The 16,847-nt window shown below is 46.2% G+C and overlaps 1 protein-coding gene across 2 annotated transcripts in view; it reads right to left on the bottom strand.

Annotated features, from left to right (window-relative positions):
- The window catches only part of ECPAS (Ecm29 proteasome adaptor and scaffold), a 230,229-nt gene extending 219,100 nt beyond the window's left edge, over positions 1–11,129 (bottom strand). The window contains exon 1 of one of the 2 annotated variants that reach the window (XM_082267213.1): positions 10,928–11,129. In XM_082267213.1, coding sequence (XP_082123339.1) covers positions 10,928–10,988 — 61 coding nt within the window. In that variant the 5' untranslated portion in view covers positions 10,989–11,129. The remainder of the gene's footprint in view (positions 1–10,927) is intronic. The other variant, XM_082267214.1, reaches the window with a different exon arrangement.
- Positions 11,130–16,847: the final 5,718 nt, after the last annotated feature.

Here is a 16,847-nt window from a genome sequence, read left to right as displayed (position 1 = left end):
ACGGACGCAAGGGAGGGGGTGTCGGGATCCTTCTAGCCCCACATAGCTCCTTTCAGGTACTTCAGCCGCCTCCCTCTCTGTCACTCTCCTCATTTGAGGTACACTGCTTTCGTCTTTTCTCCCCTGTCTCTCTAAGGATAGCTGTGATCTACCGCCCCCCTGGACCAGTATCAACCTTTGATGACTTCTCCGCCTGGCTACCCTACTTTCTCTCTTCTGAAATCCCCACAATCATTCTTGGCGACTTCAACATCCCTATTAATACTAACACTCCTACCACTTCCAAACTTCTCAATCTAACCTCCTCCTTTGACCTGAAGCAATGGATACATGCTTCTACTCACTCTGAAGGCAATATCCTTGACCTTGTTTTCTCCCACCTCGCACAACTTTTCCAACAATCCTTTCCCTCTCTCTGATCACTACCTTATTAGTTTCACTCTTTCCCTCTACTCCACCTCCTCTTCCTCCAGCTACCGTACAGTTACCCGCAGAAACCTACGCCATCTCAGCCCTTCTCTTCTCTACTCTGCTACCGACCACCTCTATGACAAAATCGCACCCCTGTCCTGCACCAACCTAGCCACTTCTGTCTACAACACTTCACTCTTAGCCTCCCTGGACACATTGGCCCCCCTCACCACACACCGAATCAGGCCCAGACCACTTCAACCTTGGCAAACCGATAACACTAGAAGTCTGAAAAAGCATAGCCGTGCTCTTGAGCGCCTATGGCGTAAGACTCGGTCTCAGAATGATTTCAACCAATATAAATCCGCCCTCCAAAAATACAATTCCAGTCTCCACACTGCCAAACAGACCTATTTTATCACTCTCATTAACAGCCTGTCATCACGCCCCCGGCAACTCTTCGCTACCTTTAACTCTCTACTCCGTCCTCCACTACCCCCTCCCACCGACTCACTCACTGCCCAGGAGATTGCTAACCACTTCAAACAGAAGATTGACACAATTCGTAAGGAGATCGTTGCTGTTCAGATACCTTCCTCCATGCCTTATGCTTCACGCCCACAAGTGCGATCATTACTTCCCTCATTCAACCCCGCCACTACAGACGAGGTTGCTAAACTACTTGCTAACGTCCACTTAACAACCTGCCCTCTGGATCCTGTTCCCTCGCAAATGCTACGTTCACCTTCTGGCCCTATTCTACACTCTCTAACCCACATCTTCAATCTCTCTCTCTCTTCTGGCATCTTCCCCAACTCTCTAAAACATGCACTAGTCAGCCCCATACTTAAAAAGCCCTCACTGGACCCAACCGATCTGAACAACCTACGCCCTATTTCCTTGCTCCCCTTTTCATCCAAACTCCTCGAACGTCTAGTCTACAACCGACTGTGCGACCACTTTGTCGAGAATAGCCTCCTTGATCCCCTTCAGTCTGGATTTCGGCCTCAACACTCCACTGAAACTGCACTCCTAAAGCTGACAAACGATCTGCTAATGGCCAAAACCAATGGACAGTATTCTGTACTCCTACTTCTGGACCTTTCTGCTGCCTTTGATACAGTTGACCATCCCCTCCTCCTCAAAAAACTCCATGCCTTTGGTCTCCGTGACTGTACTCTTAACTGGTTATCTTCCTACTTATCTAACCGCACCTTTAGCGTTACCTACAATTCTACTTCCTCCTCTCCTCTTCCCTTCTCTGTTGGAGTTCCCCAAGGCTCTGTTCTTGGACCCCTCCTATTTTCAATCTACACCTCCTCTCTAGGTCAGTTGATAGCCTCCCAAGGCTTCCATCCAATGCCACCTCTACGCTGACGATACCCAAATCTACCTATCCACTCCTCAGCTCTCTCCCTCAGTCTCCTCACGTATCACTAATTTACTATCAGATATATCGGTCTGGATGTCTCACCACTTCCTCAAACTCAATCCATCCAAAACCGAGCTTATAATTTTTCCTCCACCTCGTGCCCCTTCCCCTGATTTCTCTGTCAATATCAATGGCATTACCATCAGCCCATCCCCACATGCCAAGGTCTTAGGTGTTGTCCTGGACTCTGAACTCTCCTTCAAACCCCACATCCAATTGCTGTCCAAATCTTGCCGCCTCAGCCTCCGCAACATCTCCAAAATACGCCCCTTTCTAACCAAAGACACAACAAAACTCCTGGTTCACTCCCTGGTCATCTCGCACCTCGACTACTGCAATTCCCTTCTCATTGGCTTACCTTTACACAGGCTATCCCCCCTTCAATCCATCATGAATGCTGTCGCCAGACTCATCCACCTCACCAATCGCTCAGTGTCCGCTGCTCCTCTCTGTCAAGCCCTCCACTGGCTTCCGCTCACCCAACGAATTAAATTCAAAATGCTTACAACATCTTACAAAGCAATCCACAGCCTAGCCCCCAGCTACATCACCAGCCTCATCTCAAAATACCAATCTAATCGCTCTCTTCGTTCCTCTCAAAACCTCCTGCTCTCTAGCTCACTCATCACCTCCTCCCATGCTCGCCTCCAGCACTTTTCCAGAGCCTCTCCAATCCTATGGAACTCCTTACCCTTATCTGTCCGATTATCCCCCACTCTATTAGCTTTTAGGCGATCTCTGAAAACCCTCCTTTTCAGAGAAGCCTATCCTACCAACCCCTAACAAATGTACCTCCTTTTTCTCCATCAACCCATCCCCCACAGTTATTGCCTTTTGTTTCACTTGACCCTCCCTTCTAGATTGTAAGCTCTAACGAGCAGGGCCCTCTAGTTCCTCCTATTTTGAACTGTATTGTAACTGTATTGTCTTCCTTCACATTGTAAAGCGCTGCGCAAACTGTTGGCGCTATATAAATCCTGTATAATAATAATAATAATAATAAAAAAAGTGTGTGCACACTTGTGATGGCTGTGATAGTTCACAATGATCACAAGGTGCAAGTCACTCTGGATGGCTCTGTACATCGTGACTGTGATCTCAGTTGTCCAGTGACAGCTCAGACTACAGCCATTCATTCTGGTCACCAGAGTTTTTTGAAACGCACAATCACCTTCCTGAAGTTTTGTACAATACAGAGGTGGTTAGTGATAACTTTTACCAATGGAGTGACATATGATCCTAGAATCATACCTTCTAGTTAGCCAATAACTGGGCATCTGATGAACAAAAAGGGTGCAAAGAAAGCAAAAGTCCAAAAAGCAACAGTAGTATGCAAACATTTAATTCAGAGTCGGAGTAACCCGCATCCAATTCGCAATAGTGTGAACTCAGTGTTACACAGGAGCTCTGGTGCTCGAATTTACTGCTCTCACTACGGCATGCTCGGTGATATAGAATATATAGATAATATAATGTGTAGACTAGAGCAATTGCCGTTTTTGGGGGCCCCAATGCATGGGTTTTTGCATGTATGTCTATCACTTCCGCATGAAAGTTGACAGTGGGCTTTAAAAGTGTAAAAATGTCCGGCCGGTTTAGTGGCCAGGAGCGCGCTTAACCACTTGCCGACCGCCCACTGCAGGTATACTGCGGCAGACTGGCTCGGCTGCGCGAACCGCCGTACCTGTAAAGTGGTTTGCGGGAGCGCTCCTGGGTGCCCCCCCATTAGGCAGCGGGAGAGCTGATCTACGGGGCCGGCGGCAGCGATTCCCGCCAGGCACCCGCGATCGCTCCCATTGGAGAGAGAACGACGGTCTGCTGTTGTAAACACAGCAGACTGTTCTCTCTGGAGTGAACACAGAGCGCCTGTGTTCCTCCTATTTAGGATCACAGGTCTCTGTGTTGATTCCACAAGCCCCTCCCCCATACAGTTAGAAAACACTCCCCTAGGCTTACACTTAACCCTTTGATCACCCCTGGGTTAACCCCTTCCCTGCCAGTGTCATTATTACAGTAACAGTGCATATTTTTAGCACCGATTACTGTAGTAATGTCATTGGTCCCCCCCCAAAAGTGTTAATGTCAGTTAGGGGTCCGATCTGTCCGCCGCAATGTCACAGTCCCGCAAAAATCGCAAATTGCCGCCATTACTAGTAAAAAAAATAAAAAATAAATAAAAATTACATAAATATTTCCTGTAGTTAGTAAACGCGATAACTTTTGTGCAAACCAATCAAAATACGCTTATTGCGATTTTTTTTTACCAAAAATATGCAGCAGAAAACAAATTGGCCTAAAATGTTAAATTTTGATTTTTAAATTTTTTTTTTTTGGGAATGTTATATAGCAGAATGTGAAAAATATTGTTTTTTTTCTTCAAAATTTTCGCCCTTTTTTTGTTTATAGCGCAAAAATGAAAAAAAAAGTCGCACAGGTGATCAAATACCACCAAAAGAAAGCTAGATTTGTGGGAAAAAAAGACGTAAATTTTGTTTGGGTACAGCGTCGCACGACAGCGCAATTGTCCGTTAAAGTAACGCAGTGCCGAATCGCAAAATAGGGCCTGGTCAGGAAGGGGGTAAAATCTTCCGGGGCTGAAGTGGTTAAAGTGGCTAAACTCCAGATGTAGCAGCAACAGAGACACCTTTGGACAGCAGCATTGCCAGTCTGGGCAGATAGGAGTGTTAAAGAGGTTGTAAACCCATAGATTTATTTATTTATTTTTTTCTTGCAACCTGAAAGAGAAACACATAATGAGCTAGTATGCATCGCATACTAGCTCATTATGCAATACTTAACTTAGAACGAGCCCCCGCCGTGCCGCCCGCTTACCTGTATGACGGGCGACATGTCCAGTTTCCTGTCTTCAGGGATCGCGGCATCTGGCCATCTGATTGGCCGGAGCCGCGGTGACGTCACTCCCGCACGTGCGGGAGCCGACAGTCACGGCACGGGGCTCTGAAGGAACGGCACCAGTGGCCGTTCCTTCAGAGCACATGCTCCAGTGATGTCACTGGCTGCATGCAAGGTAAATATCTCCTAAACGGTGCATGTTTAGGAGATATTTACAGTACCTATAGGTAAGCCTTACCTATAGGTAAAAGTTGCAGAGGGGGGTTTACTTCCTGTTTAAGCAGACTTTTTTTTTCCGTTCAACCAGGAGGTTGAATGAAAAAAAAAATGACTTGATTTCCCCATGCACATACGATGTGAATGAGAGGAATCTGCCCCACTAAGCTTTTATATTCGGACAATGGGAAGACTTCCCTGCCGGCAGAATACAAAAAGCAGGCAGCGCTGACTGAGTGGGGAAAACCCAATAGGCTGGTTGTACAGAAGGTGATTAGTAAATTGAATTCTGTACACAACCAACCTGTCCAAACATGAATCGAAATTCATCTGATCCCTGCTGAACAGGCAGCATTTTGATCCATGTGTAGCTGGCTTTAGATGCACTAACAAACTGAAACCAAACCCCAGCTAACACTTTAGCATGTACAACAAACCGTTTTTTTTTTCCATTTAGGATAAAGGTCTTACATAAAATAAAGCTGACCCTTGTAAGCACCCCCATCAGTGTTAAATGGTTTTGTCTCATTCCTCTAATGCTGGCCATAAACTAGCCAAAAAAATTGTTTGAAAATCTGTCATTTGGACCGTTCGTTTTTCATCTGCTTAGCAGAGACTTGTTTACACAGCTTGCAATTCTGTCTCTCTGCAGAATGATCGGCAGGTGCCAACGGGCATCGCATACCTGGTACCAGCCGATCGAGCTGCCGGCGGAGCACATTTGCGCCCGCAACCCTGAAGTGCAGAATCACATGTGTAAATGTGTGTAATATATATATTTATTATAAATCAAATAAATACAATCATTTTAAAAACTTTTTTTTTTTGGTTCTGAAAAAACAAGGAACGGTTTGGAAAATTCTGTGGAATGAATGATAAATTGAAAGGTTAAAGTGTTACTAAACCCAGGAGCCTGCATTCACTATATCTGGTCTCCAACAGAACATGGAAATACAATTATTTATAGTAAATATAAACTGCTAAATACCTTTTCTCATCAGCAGTATATAGCAGTCTGGAGACTTCTATTAGTGTCTGGTTAAAGCTTGTAGGATCAGTTTTCATTTTAACTGTCCTATGAGGCTGAAGGACCCCCGACCCCTGACAGTGCTGATTGGCCCTTTGCTGATCTCAGACTCTCCCAAAAAAAAACAAAAAACTCTAGCAACACACACCAAACTGAGCACATGCCGAGTGACTCCAAAGACTCTTATCAGGAAATGATTCAGGGACAGTGGAAGAAAGGGAGGATCAGAGAAGACAGGATTAAACAGCCTTTTTACACACGCAGGATTAACCCCTTAGGTTTCACAGAGTATAACAAGCATACTTTACTGATTTTACGGTTGTGGGTTTAGTAACACTAAACATAATGGACTAGGTGGGACTTTAGATGAGACCCAAGCTGGTGTTGCCCGGCGTCTCCATCCCTATAACAAAACACAAAATGAGGTTGAAGGATTGTAAGAGGTGCATGAAAGTCAGCCAGCCCCCAGTTTGATGTACTCACCTTCCAGTCTGTCACCAACCAAATAAGACCTGTCTCTTGGTACAAAGAACAGGGGTTTAGTTGACACACATTTGCAAACGCATGTGAAAGCTGCAGAGCCACGTCACGGCACCCTGTTTAAATCTGCAGTCCTACACTCTTAATTTAGTGTCCTCACACTGGAGGCACATGGCCGCTAATGGGTGGATGGGGAACAGGTGAGAGGGAGACAGCCCAACCTCCCCCAACCCATCCCCATGCACGACTGGCTATTGTCTCAAAAAGTTCAAATAATTAGGTTAAAATATAACCATGGTGCAAACTGGAGAAGACCAGCTGAAAAGCATTACACCTCCATCCCCTTGGTGGATGCAGTATATGGATAGGAAGGGATTTTATATATGGGGCATGGCCTGTAAAGCACACTGCCTTTGAAATCCCTTATTTCCTTTGGGACTTTATATGAGACAAGCAGTTTTTGATTTGACCCTAGTGTTTTCCGTATACAGGGATGGAGACCAATAGCATGACCTGCTTGTCTCATATAAAGTCCCAAAGGAAATAAGGGATTTCAAAGGCAGTGTGCTTTACAGGCCATGCCCCATATATAAAATCCCTTCCTATCCATATACTGCATCCACCAAGGGGATGGAGGTGTAATGCTTTTCAGCTGGTCTTCTCCAGTTTGCACCATGGTTATATTTTAACCTAATTATTTGAACTTTTTGAGACAATAGCCAGTCGTGCATGGGGATGGGTTGGGGGAGGTTGGGCTGTCTCCCTCTCACCTGTTCCCCATCCACCCATTAGCGGCCATGTGCCTCCAGTGTGAGGACACTAAATTAAGAGTGTAGGACTGCAGATTTAAACAGGGTGCCGTGACGTGGCTCTGCAGCTTTCACATGCGTTTGCAAATGTGTGTCAACTAAACCCCTGTTCTTTGTACCAAGAGACAGGTCTTATTTGGTTGGTGACAGACTGGAAGGTGAGTACATCAAACTGGGGGCTGGCTGACTTTCATGCACCTCTTACAATCCTTCAACCTCATTTTGGGTTTAGTAACACTTTAGCCTACGTTCACACTGAGGCCGTTTTGAAATCATGCAAGTTCAGGTGAAATCGCACGATTTCAAGCCGGCATTTCAGTTCGACTTCAGGGGTGATTTCACAGACATCTGTGCGGGTTCCTGTACAGATATCTATTGAAATGGCCCCCAAGTCACCAAAAGTAGTATAGAAACTATATTTGGGAATTGGTGCGGCGCTTCAAAGTTGGGGTTGCAGAGATTCGGACGATGCAATTGCCAGCAAATGGCTCCGATTTGACCTGTCAAAGCTGACCAATGTGAACATGGGCCTAATGTGTTTCTCACCTGTTAAAAATTGAACTGTTTGCAATGCGTATATGTGACCAAGGCTGGGTTCACACCTAAATCGGATATGGCTCAAAGCAGGGGGTCCTGGGCATCCCTGTTCTCCGTTTCAGGGACGAATGAGGTCAGAATTTTTGCATGAATTCAGACCTGAAACAGCACCAAAGATGCACGGGACCCCTGTGCAACCCGCTCCGCAGCCACCACAGAGATGTGTGACCTGGCTCCATTAAGAGCCGCAAACCCTCTCCTATCATGCAAATTGGATGCAGAGAAACCCACATCCAATTCTCACTAGTGTGAACCCAGCCTGAAACTATAATAATTCCTGTCCATTGAATAATTTACTACTTAAAATTCGGTTATTACATGATGGCACTATCGCTTGCTCTCACGGCCGAGTGTTCGTTAATCGAAAACGAGTAGTTTGAGTGATTTTTCGTATAGCGTATGGCCAGCATAACAGCTACATGGACAGCACAGCTTGTTCTTGTGAAAAATAATGGACTTTCTGGCTGGATCACAAGATGACAACCAGAAGAAAGAGAATGTAAGAAAAATGAATGCAGCCATCACATCTAAGAATAGGTAAGCTGTACTATAACACTCGTGCCGTTCCTTCAGAGCCCTGTGTCATGAACGGCGGCTCCCGCATGAGCGGGAGTGATGTCATCACGCCTTTCGGCCAATCAGATGGCCGGAGGATGCGAACCAGGACGGCAGAACATGTCGGCTGTGTCTCCAGTGAGTGGGCGGCACTGTGGGGGCTTCGTTCTAAGGTAAGTATTTCATAATAAGCTAGTTTACGATGCATACTAGCTCATTATGCCTTTATCTTACAGGGTTTACAACCTCTTTAAAGGGGGACTTTATTTTCTAAATATTTCCAGCTTGAGTTTTAGGAGTGAGCTGGTATGTTAAATTGATACTATAAGTTATGGGATAGTTTCAATTTGCTAGGACAGTTATGGCTTGAGTCGTAGTGGCTGAGTCATTGTTTGAGTGACAAATATTTGAAATGTTATTTATTGAATGAATAAAGTGTTTATTTAAACCAATGATAAAAACGGCCGCAGCCAAGTTAGGCCTCTTTCACACAGAGCGGACCGTATTGCGATCCGCTCCGGCACTTTTTTTTTTTTTTTTTTTACGGACACGGATAACACTTGTGTCATCCGGTTCGCATATCATTCCATCCGTTAGCGGATGATATACGGACATAATCTATGTCTATGGGGATTGCGGATGTCAGCGGATGACACCGCTGACATCCGATTTTACGTCCGTTCCGTTTTTTAAACGGAAGAAAAAATAGGGTTCGGTTTCGTTCTAAAAAACGGAACAGAACTGAAAGGACGCAAATCGGATGTCAGCGGATGGTCATCTGCTGACATCTGCAATCCCATTGACATACATTATGTCCGTATATCACCCGCAAACGGATGGGATGATATAAGGACATACGGAACGCCGTGTGAAAGAGGCCTTACTTCCAAAAAAAGGTTGTACTGGTTTTATTTATTCAAAATACTGCCTACAGTCACATGAAGACTCCATTCACACTGCTGGGACCAGAAAGTCGCCTCATAAGGGGCGACTTGTTAGCGCGACTTGTATGATAGACGACTTTGTACGACTTTGTATTTGGCCAATCGGAATATGATGGTTCTGGGTCATGCTCAATCACACAAAAAAAAAGTTCTTAAAAATTGTCGTTTTTGATAGAGAGCCAATTATTGAAAAAATGATTTAAAAAAAAAAAAAAAGAGATTTCTTTGGATTTAGTGTCTGTGGGTCTAAAAAGTGTACCTGTGAAGTTTCAGCTCTGTAGCATGTCCGGAACCAGGGCGTTTTTGTTTCAGGCGTTTATTGGGCATTTTTTGGGCGTCTTTGGAGGCAGGCATGACATCTGAACTTCTGTATAGGGATATATATACACATATAGGTGTGAAAGGAGGGTAACACCATCCCTGCAAATAATTTCAGTAGCGCAGGGATAGGGTTCCGCTCCTTTCACACCTATATGTGTGTATGTGTATATATACATATATGTGTGTGTGTATATATATATATATATATATATATATATATATATATACCCCTAGACGTCCACAAAAAAGTCCAATAAACGCCTGCAACAAAAGCGCCCAGGTGTAAAAGGAGCGGAGCCCGATCCCTACTCTACTAATAATTCTAAGAAAAATGATCTTTTTCTTATGGCGGTCACCCTGACATGGATGAGTTCTGTCACCCTGGCATAAAAGGAGCGGAGCCCCATCCCTGCTCTACTAATAATTCTAAGAAAAATGATCTTTTTCTTATGGCGGACACCCTGACATGGATGAGTTCTGTCACCCTGGCATAGCAGTCAGAGTCAGTTCACCCTAAACTACACTACGGTCACCCTGACACTTAACACTTTCCCTACAGAAACTAGATTATTGAATCTAACTATAGTGGTATATAGTACCCTAACTACACTGCATATCCCTTTCCTCACACTAAGAGTCCACCAGTGCCACATATCAGTGTCCACCAGTGCCACGAATCAGTGTCCACCAGTGCCAAGTATCAGTGCAAGACCGCCAGCCACCCACAGACAGGGTGCCAGACCACCGCCAGCCACCCACAGACAGGGTGCCAGACCGCCAGCCACCCACAGACAGGGTGCCAGACAGCCAGCCACCCACAGACAGGGTGCCAGTACCAGATTTGTGTCAAAAACCCCATATATATATATATATATATATATATATATATTACACATATACACACACAATGGATGGCAGTCTACAAGGCCCAGTGACAAGAGTGTAATGTGCACTGAGCCTAGCTGGGAATTTTGGTTTCACTTCACATGCCTATGACTGTGCAAAGTGGTGTAGAGAGGCCTGAGAATGCCATGTAACCATGCAGGCCCTGGCTCTACCTTCCCAGCAGCCTCACTCATGCTCAGCACTGGCTGTGTTAGTAGGGCTCATGCCTCCTACTGTAAGAGCACAGCAAATAGCGGGGGCTGAGGTGGGCTCTCCCTTCCCTGCCTCTGACACAACACTCACCACATACTACATATTCAATAACCCGATACAGAGCCTTCAATGGCTGCCCGCTCCCAGCATGACCCGAACCATACCAGCTTCTTGGTTAACTTACTCAGCTCGTCCTGGGCAGCGACAGCAGCAGAGGCGGCAGCTGAGGGCACGGCAGCAGCCATGTTCACCGGTAGTGCGAGCAGAGGGCGGAGGCGGTGGGCGGGGCCTGCTCTGGGTGCTGCTTTCTTTTTCTTCTTCTTGTCAGTCACAGACTAGCTTCTAATAGAACTGAGCAGGCGTGCTGCCTCAATGAGCCTTCTGCATGGTCTATGGGGATAGAGCTGTCCCCTACATCTCTGCACATGTGCACAGCATGGTTTTCTTGTATTTGGTAGTAGTATATATTTAGAAAGAGCTCGTCAGTACAGCTCTCCGCCTCCTCAAGCCTTTTTAGTCAATGGGGCTGGCAAGATGCAATATAAAGAATGCTACCAGGTTTTGGTGGGGCAGCTGTTAAAGTTTAGGATCATATATTTCTTTTATTTGTTTCCGTTTGGTAGAACTAAAGTATTTTTTTCCACTGTGGATAAGGAAAAAGAGGGTTATAACACCTGTCAGGTTTTTATTTGTCATCTCTGTTCCATTGGGGAAAATTCCCTTCATTTCCTGTCTTATAGCCACAACAGGAAGCAAGAGGAAATCCCCATAAATCAATGGAAATCCCTGGTTGTCACTAGAACTAGTTTCTCCATTGGAAGGTTTCAAAATCCAGAGGTTGCCTTTGGGAAATAGACCTATGAGTGCTGCCAGCATTGCTGCAGAGGTTGAAGGGGTGGGGGGGGGGGGGGCAGACTGTCAGAGCAGCAGGAGGAATGTGGAAAGATCAATTCATCTATATGCAGCTGTCCCATCCCCTCTCCTATACAACTTCTTATGCTGGCCCCCCTAGTGCCCTCCAGCCCCCCCTGCTCTTAACCCCCCCCCTGTACTCTTTAGCCCCCCCGTGCTCTTCAGCTTCCCCCATGCTCTTTAGCCCCCCCCCCCCCCCGGTGCTCTTCAGCTCCCCACAGTACTTTTCATCTCCCCCCCCCTCCCCATGCTCTCCACCCCCCTGTGCTCCCTGGATTCCCCCTCAGTGATTTCCAGTTCCCCCCCTCCCCCTGTGATCTCCATCCCCCTGGTCCCCCCCGTGCTCTCCACCCCCCGCGCCTTCCAACCCCCCTGCAATGCTTTTCAAACCTCTTAATTCTCTCCATTTCTCTGACCTTCTTTTGTATCATGTCCCCAGTCTCAGATCATCTCTTGTATCATGTCCACAGTTTCTGACCATCTCTTGTATCATGTCCTCAGTCTCTGACCATCTCTTGGATCATGTCCTCAGTCTCTGATCATCTCTTGGATCATATCCTCAGTCTCTGACCATCTCTTGTATCATGTCCTCAGTGTCTGACCATCTCTTGGATCATGTCCTCAGTCTCTGACCATCTCTTGTATCATGTCCTCAGTCTCTGACCTTCTCTTGTATCATGTCCTCAGTCTCGGATCATCTCTTGTATCATGTCCTCAGTCTCTGACCATCTCTTGTATCATGTGCTCAGTCTCTGACCATCTCTTGTATCATGTCCTCAGTCTCTGATTTCTCTTGGATCATGTCTGCAGTCTCTGACCATCTCTTGTATCATGTCCTCAGTCTCTGATCATCTCTTGGATCGTGTCCTCAGTCTCTGATCATCTCTTGGATCATGTCCTCAGTCTCTGATCATCTCTTGTATCATGTCCTCAGTCTCTGATCATCTCTTGGATCATGTCTGCAGTCTCAGATCATCTCTTGTATCATGTCCACAGTTTCTGACCATCTCTTGTATCATGTCCTCAGTCTCTGACCATCTCTTGGATCATGTCCTCAGTCTCTGACCATCTCTTGTTTCATGTCCTCAGTCTCTGACCATCTCGTGTATCATGTCCTCAGTCGCTGACCATCTCTTGTATCATGTCCTCAGTCTCTGACCATCTCCGGTACCATGTCCTCAGTCTCTGACCATCTCCTTTATCATGTCCTCAGTCTCTGACCATCTCTTGTATCATGTCCTCAGTCTCTGATTTCTCTTGTATTAGGTCCGTAGTCTTTGACCATCTCTTGTATCATGTCCTCAGTCTCTGACCATCTCTTGGATCATGTCCGTAGTCTCGGATCATCTCTTGTATCATGTCCTCCGTTTCTTACCATCTCTTGTATCATGTCCTCAGTCTCTGACTTTCTCCTGTATCATGTCCGCATTCTCTGACTATCTCTTGTATCATGTCTGCAGACTCTGTCCATCTCTTGTATCATGTCTGCAGTGTCTGACCATCTACTGCATCATGTCCGCAGTCTCTGATCATCTCTTGTATCGTGTCTATAGTCTCTGACCATCTCTTATATCATGTCTGTAGTCTCTGACCATCTCCTGTATCATGTCCTCAGTCTCTGACCATCTCTTGTATCCTGTCCTCAGTCTCTGACCATCTCGTGTATCATGTCCTCAGTCTCTGACCATCTCGTGTATCATGTCCTCAGTCTCTGACCATCTCTTGTATTATGTCCTCAGTCTCTGACCATCTCCTGTACCATGTCCTCAGTCTCTGACCATCTCCTGTATCATGTCCTCAGTCTCTGACCATCTCTTGTATCATGTCCTCAGTCTCTGACCATCTCTTGGATCATGTCCACAGTTTCGGATCATCTCTTGTATCATGTCCTCAGTCTCTGACTTTCTCCTGTACCATGTCCGCAATCTCTGACAAACTCCTTTAGCATGTCTCCAATCTCTTACTCAAACTTAAACACATTGATAATAGTATTAGCTATCGCCAAAGGTAGGACTGTGCAGGGGAGGCAGAGAGTGCAATAAGGGGGAACTGTGATTAGAGAGACGGGGGGGGGGGGCAGACTGCAAAGGGCACTGTGATAGGGGGGCTGTGAAATTTGTGCAATAAATATTCTTGGAAAAATTACACATTTTTGCGGGTGTTTTTACATTTTAAAGTTGGGGTGGTGCTAGATATAGGATCCGCCCCGGGTGCCAAATGCTCTAGGTACGCCACTGCACTGAGGGAACCATGAATGCAACATGTACTGTGACATACTGAAGCAGAGCATGATCCCCTCCCTTCGGAGACTGGGCCGCAGGGCAGTATTCCAACATGATAATGACCCCAAACACACTTCCAAGCCAACCACTGCCTTGCTAAAGAAGCTGAGGGTAAAGGTGATGGACTGACAAAGCATGTCTCCAGACCTAAACCCTATTGAGCATCTGTGGGGCATCCTCAAAGGGAAGGTGGGGGAGCGCAAGGTCTCTAACATCCACCAGCCCCGTGATGTCCTCATGGAGGAGTGGAAGAGAACTCCAGTGTCAACCTGTGAAGCTCTGGCGAACTCCATGCCCAAGAAGGTTAAGGTAGTGCTGAACAATAATGATGGCCACACAAAATATTGACACTCTTGGCCCAATTTGGATATTTTGACTTAGGGGTGTACTCACTTTTGTTGCCAGTGGTTTAGACATTAATGGCTGTGTGTTATTGTGATGTACACTGTAAGTCCCCATTCACACTAGCACGACTTGTCAGGCGACTTGGTCAGCCTGACAAGTCGCGCACTGTCGCGGTCCATTGACTGCTACAGGAGCTGTTCTAATAGGAGCGACACAAGTCGCTCCGACTTAGAAAAAGGGTCCTCTACTACTTCGGGGCGACCTGGAGCGACTTGCATTGACATTCATTTTATGAAGTCCGTGCAAGTCGTGCCGAAGTCGCGCTGCACGCGACTTCACAGGTCACCCCCGAAGTCAGATCCGACATAGTGTGAACGGAGTCTTATACAAGCTGTACACTCACTACTTTACATTGTAGCAAAGTGTAATTTCTTCAGTGTTGTCACATGAAAAGATTTAATAAAATATTTACAAAAGAGGGGGTGTGAGGGGTGTACTCACATTTGTGAGATACTTTACATACACACTGTCACTCAGAATAAACCACTGGCCTAGACAAGGAAGTTCCTAAGTTCCAATAAACTGAGATATTGAAATAGAGAACCAGACTTTTCACTGTAAGCTAAGCAAGCGGAGTCCGTCAAAACAGATCCGCCTCATGTGAAATTGGCCCAGCATTACAGCTAATATTCAGGAGATACACAATATAATAGTGTTTCTGATTATCCATATAAACATCTGAAAAAAGAAATGAAATATTTACCATAGTTTATCAAAATATTTATAAAAAGAGATGTAAATCATAATCTTTATTCAAACCTCTGGGATAAATAGTATCAAGTTTTGAAATCCAACTTGCTTCCCTCGGTTGTAACTTTAATTCCCTATTTCCCCCTCTCGTCAGTCGTGGTATGTGTGTCAATTACCATAAATCCTAACTGGGCTACAGTGTGGCCACACTATTTAAAATGCATAGTAACTGGTATACTATACATAAATATATACAGTATATATACACAGTGGGTATAGAAAAGAGTCACCACCACCCCGCCCCCCCTTTAAAATAATCACATTTTGTTGCTTTGCTGTCTGAAATGAAGACAGACACAATTTTTGTTTTATCCAGCTGTATTTACTCAGTGCAACTTATTTATCCAAGTGAAAGCTATAACACCGCATTCACACTGAAGCGGCATGACTTTCGGGGCGACCTGTGAAGTCGCGTGCAGCGCGACTTCGGCACGACTTGCATGGACCTCACAGAATGAATGTCTATGCAAGTCGCTCCGAAGTAGTACAGGAACCTTTTTCTAAGTCGGAGCGACTTGTGTCGCTCCTATTAGAACGGTTCCCGTACCACACAACGGACCGCGACGGACCATGACTTGTCAGGCTGACAAGTCGCCTGACAAGTCGTATTAGGCTCCATTCACACTACCGCGACTTGTCAGGCGACTTATCAGCCTGACAAGTCACGGTCCCTCGCGGTCCATTGACTGCTACAGGACCCATTCTAATAGGAGCGACACAAGTCGCTCCGACTTAGAAAAAGGGTCCTGTACTACTTCGGAGCGTCTTGCATAGACATTCATTATATGAAGTCCGTGTAAGTCGCGCCAAAGTCGCGGTGCGCGGGACATCACAAGTCGCCCCCGAAGTAGTGCCGCTGCAGTGTGAATGGGCTCTTAGTGCCGGTTCACACTTGTGCGGATGCGCTGATCGCATGTCATTCGGAGCGCACTGCTCCTTGATTACAAGCGATCTCCTGTGCAGATGCGAGTTCAGCCATACACTTTGTATGGCTGAATTCGCAGCGCATCCGCAGCAAACTCGCACATGAGGCATTTTTTGAGCCGCCCCAGAATCGGATCGAACAGTGGTTCACACTTGTGCGATCCGATTCTGTGCGAACTTGCAGATTGCACTGCGATATGCGATCAAACTGGGGGCTGTCGTTAACATTTAATTGACACCCCCTGCGTATCGCATATGGCAGTGTGAACTGCCATATGTGCGGATGCGATGCGGGATCACGCTGCATGTTCGCAGCGTTCCCGCATCACACAAATGTGAACTGAGCCTAAAGGCCCGTACACACGTACCGATCGTCGGCATACAAACGTCGGTGGACGAAGGATCTGCCGATTGTACGCGTGTTAGTATGGTGCCTCCGACAGATGTCTGCGCACAATCCGCGGACAAAAGTCTTTCGTGCAAACATGAAAATATTTGTATGCCGACACCAGAACGGACGATTGTTCGCCTGTCAGTACACAATTCGGCCGACAGACCGCAGATTTGCAAGACTGGGCATGCTCAGAAAATAGAAAACACAGGGAAAGTTAACCATTACATGACATCACTTCTGCAGTCGGCGGACAAAATTCTTGTGCTGTCCTTGTGCTGTCTTTGCACTTTTCAGCAGACACCGACATCCCGGGGAGAAAAGAGGAACATTTGTAAGCCGACCATCGGTACGTGTGTACGGGCCTTAAGAGTCGGTTCACACTAGCGCGACTTGTCAGGCGACTTGTCAGCCTGACAAGTCACGGTCCATCGCGGTCC

Source organism: Pelophylax lessonae (assembly GCF_965119305.1).
Source record: "Pelophylax lessonae genome assembly, chromosome: 1".
Taxonomy (NCBI): domain Eukaryota; kingdom Metazoa; phylum Chordata; class Amphibia; order Anura; family Ranidae; genus Pelophylax; species Pelophylax lessonae.
The sequence above is the reverse complement of the archived record's forward strand: the minus strand, read 5'-3'. Positions and strand labels throughout refer to the sequence as shown.